Source organism: Myotis brandtii, unplaced genomic scaffold, assembly GCF_000412655.1.
Source record: "Myotis brandtii unplaced genomic scaffold, ASM41265v1 scaffold1956, whole genome shotgun sequence".
NCBI classification, from domain to species: Eukaryota; Metazoa; Chordata; class Mammalia; order Chiroptera; family Vespertilionidae; genus Myotis; species Myotis brandtii.
This window is the reverse complement of record NW_005357294.1, coordinates 697,578-701,415: the sequence shown is the minus strand read 5'-3', so window position 1 is coordinate 701,415 and position 3,838 is coordinate 697,578. Positions and strand designations below refer to the sequence as shown.

Here is a 3,838-nt window from a genome sequence, read left to right as displayed (position 1 = left end):
GACGCGCGCTGATGACGCAGGCCCGGCGGATTGGCCAGTCGGCGGACTCCACTCGCGCATGCTCCGGCGTGATCAGTAAAGGGTGGAAGCTGCACGGTCTGAACCGAGCTGTGTGTGAGGTCTGGGGGCGGCGAGGGGGGTGCAGGCACCCGGAGCGCCGTAGCTTTGCAGACACAAGTCCTGGGGTGCAAACGTTGGATGGCCAGGGAGGCTCCTAACACCCCCACTGAGGTTCTCCTCTCGTGCTGTGAAGATGCACGGACCTGCGAGGGACCAGGGGAGGGAGAGCAGCCTGGAAGACAGTGTTACCGGGGCCATACTGGGTGTGGCAGCAGAGCCAGGGGCAACTCGCTGACCAATGAGGACAGAAAAAACAGCCACAAATTTAAGTTCCAAACACACTGCGCATTTGTACCGTAATAACATGGTCTGGCCCCAAAGCCCAGCCGACAGTCTCCTGAGTGCCAGGGCAGGGAAATCATGACAGGCCCCAGCGCAGAGGGCCAACCTCCTTGAAGCAGGCCAAGTCCCAACTGCAACACAGGGCAGTCTGCTCTGGAAAAGGGCCCAGAGGGAACACCCTCTCTCAGCTCAGAGATGGGACCCCAGGAGCATTCTGAAGAGGACGAGGACACCAGAGGGTAGCCAAGTGCAGACTAAGCAAGCAGGGCTGGGCAGGTCTGGAATTCAGACCTCAGGCCCACAGACGGGTGAACAGTCAGGGGAGCAAGTGCAGGGCAAAACTGCGCAGGGAGGCTCAAGGTGCACCCGAGGGGCACAAACCCAGACACCAGTGCCTCTGCGTCAGGCCTCTAACAGGGTCCCAGCCAAGGCTGTGCCTACCCAGGAGGGGGAGGGGCCTCCAGCAGCCCTGGACTCTGGGACAGCCTGTTTCTCACCCAGAAGCCCAGAGATCACAAACTGAAGTAGTCTGCAGCCAGGCGACCATAGATGTCCGTGGTCCAGACCACATGGGCACGGCCCGAGGCTAGCAGCAGCTGGTGCAACTCAGCCTCCACACGGGCAAATTTCTCCTCATTGATGGAGGCCTCCAGCAGAACAGAGGCAGGTGGCGGCCAGGGCAGGCCCTCATAGCAGTCCACAGGGAAGGGGTGCACCACTGTGCGCAGCTCGGCCTGTGCCACCGAGTCCCGCAGGAGCTCCTTAAGACCTGCCATGGACAGTGGGTTGCCATAGAGGCCGAGGTAGCGGAGGCTGGCGCAGCGGGTCAGCACAGGGAGCATGGCCAGCAGCTGGGTATCAGCAAGCTGGCACTCGGTCAGCTCGAGGTGCAGCAGTGTGGCCGCCGCCGCCTGCAGCAGACCCTGGAAAGGCTCCAGCTGGCTGCCCGACAGGTCGTTGCCACTCAGGTCCAACTTCTTGAGGTGGACGGCATGGGGGCTGCGTGCCAGGAAGCGCAGGTCCTCCGGCAGCAGAGCACAGAAGGCCAGCTCCAGGCTCTCCAGGGGGCTCTGCAGGGTGCTGCAGGCGAAGCAAGGGGTCATGAACAGGCAGGCAGGGGACAGTCTTGGGGAGGGGAGAGGCAGACAGTAGTAGGGCCCACTCACCTGAGCAGCTGGTCCAGCCGCCCTGAGAGGAGAGAGGAGCCCATGCTGAGCTCCCGCAGACAGGTGAAGCGGCCCATCTGGGCCAGGAAGTATCGGAAGTTGTCCTCGCCATCCACGGAGGGCTGCCGTGAGTCCCCGTGTACATAGTGCAGCCGAAGGCTGGCCAAGTGCTGAAAGCGGGCCACGTGTGGGATGATGACAGACAGGCCACGCAGGCCCAAGTTGTTGAAGCGCAGGTCCACACGGCGCAGGCAGCCTGCATCCAGAAGCTGCAGCAGGGCCACAGTGTTTCGCATGGGCAGGTCCTCAGCCCGCAGGTCCCGGCAGCAGAGCCGCAGCGGGCTGCCTGCGCTGCTACGGAGGGCCTCCCGCAGGAACGCGTAAGAGGCCCGGTTCACCCGAAGGTCCACACGCACCTCCACGGGAGCAGGGCTCGGCCCAGGCTCCACAGTCCCACCTTGCTGCTGCGCGATGCATGTGCGGGCCACGGCTGCTGTGCAGTCCCACATGCTCATGGTGCCAGGGTCCTGCTCCACACCGTCGTCCAGGAGGCCCGTCATGTCCAGCACCCGCAGTGCGTGCTTCCTGGGAGCACAGGTGGGCTGAGAAAGGTGATAAGAGGGAGAGCCCACACCCAACCCCAGCCACCTTGGAACAGAAGCAACATGCCTATTCCTGCACTGAGCTCTTAACACCAGCCTGAAACCTCTCTGGGGACCCTTTCTGTACATCCCAAGCCTGAGGGCCCCTCAGGTGAGCCCATACCTGCAGAAAGACCGTGTGCCAGCCTCAGCCTCTGGGGTGTGGAGCCGGGCTGTGAGCCCCAGGATCACAGCCTGCATGCTCTCTGTGCTGGGCCGCTCCTGCAGCAGGGCCCGGCTGCAATGGGCACACTCCTGCAGCAGCTGCTGGAAGCTGAGCAGGGGGAAGGGCCATGTGTGCACCAGTTCGCGTAGCACAACAGTCTTCTTGTCCATGAAGGCCACCTTGAACAGCAGGGGGAAGAGCTCGCGTGGGAGCAGGGGCAGAGCCTGGCAGGCCGCGGGCTGGCACTGGAGCACCTGCCGCGTGCTCAAGAACACAAGCGTGTGCATGGCGCCGGGCAGGGCAGGAGGCCACCTGCAGGGAAGAGACCGTCAGTGGGGAGGACAGACCCCAGGCTACCACCTGCCACAGGCTCCTCCACACACTAGTAGCAGGAAAGCCCAGCCCAGTGCCTGCCAGTCAGTGGTCAGTGGGACCACAGCTCTGAAGAGTAAGTGCTAGGTGCCTGGCAACGGGCTAGGCAGAGTGCAAAGGGGGACGAGGCCACCCCCAGTTCCCACACTCCAGAAGCACGGGGGCCTGTTTAGGAAAACAAAGCCATCAAGCAGCGCGGAATAGCATGGCCCCAGAGAGGACCCGCCCACCTGGTGCGCTTTTGACAGCTGTTGCCTGCAGGGCCTCCCCCACCCTTACTTCAGGCCTCTCAAATTACAAAGCAGCTTATGAGAGATCCTCTCTCAAAAGTAAAATAAGGTTCTGGCCCCTCCCCCTCCACAAGCACTAGAAGGGTGGGATCCTGGGGAGAGGGGCCGGAAGCTGCATCACAGTTCACTCCCTACCCTCCTCAGAAGCTACCGCAGGCTGTCCCAGGACCCTGCGCAGCAGAAGAGAGGAGCTGGACACACAGATGCTCCTCAGTAAACACCAGGGTTGCTAGGCATGGACACCCCTGGAAAGCAACCCTCACCGACAGGGCCTTAGCAGCTGTCTAAACATCCCCCTCCTCCCTGAAGAACCAAGTCAAGAAACCAAGTTTCAAATCCATAGATGCAGGAGGCCCCAGGCCAGAAAACTGCTCAAATAGTTAGAGGCCACTGCAAAGGGGCATTCAAGCTAACGGGAGGCACAAGAAGATGCCTCCGGCCGCAGGAACCTGTGTCAGCTCTGCGGCTGACTCAGGGCACCTCATCCCCGAACTGCCGCCCGGTCCCAGGAAGCAGAACAGATGACGAGGGACGAGGCCTCCCCGGCCAGGGCCGCAGCCTGGGTGATGGAAGCCTGGGCGGGGAAGGGCGTCTGGCCCCAGACCTCACACAGAACCTAAGCCCTGAGCACAGCGGCTCCCGAGAAGCCCTGACGCCAGCCTCGGCCGCGCTCTGCCCGTGGACAAATCTCGCGAGGACGATGCATCCCTCGCCGAGAAAGGACAGACCCACCGAGCACCTGTCACGAGAGGAAACGCAAGCAGCCCGTGTGGTCACCGGGGGAGGAGCCTGTGCGGCGGC

General features: G+C 62.7%; 2 protein-coding genes across 5 annotated transcripts in view; one reads left to right on the top strand and one right to left on the bottom strand.

Moving 5' to 3' along the window:
- Window positions 1–355, top strand: part of LRRC24 (leucine rich repeat containing 24) — a 4,708-nt gene extending 4,353 nt beyond the window's left edge. The window contains exon 6 of the mRNA XM_014538703.1: window positions 254–355. Coding sequence (XP_014394189.1) covers window positions 254–355 — 102 coding nt within the window. The remainder of the gene's footprint in view (window positions 1–253) is intronic.
- An 8-nt stretch (window positions 356–363) lies between these two features.
- Window positions 364–3,838, bottom strand: part of LRRC14 (leucine rich repeat containing 14) — a 5,775-nt gene continuing 2,300 nt past the window's right edge. Inside the window, exons 2-5 of one of the 4 annotated variants that reach the window (XM_005865042.2) lie at window positions 3,770–3,776; window positions 2,334–2,687; window positions 1,569–2,153; window positions 364–1,482 (exon numbers count right to left, since the gene is read on the bottom strand). In XM_005865042.2, the coding sequence (XP_005865104.1) occupies window positions 915–1,482; window positions 1,569–2,153; window positions 2,334–2,662 (1,482 nt within the window). In that variant the 5' untranslated portion in view covers window positions 2,663–2,687; window positions 3,770–3,776 and the 3' untranslated portion in view covers window positions 364–914. Of the gene's footprint in view, window positions 1,483–1,568; window positions 2,154–2,333; window positions 2,688–3,172; window positions 3,833–3,838 lie in introns of those variants that run through there. The other 3 variants (XM_005865044.2, XM_005865043.2, XM_014538665.1) reach the window with 3 other exon arrangements.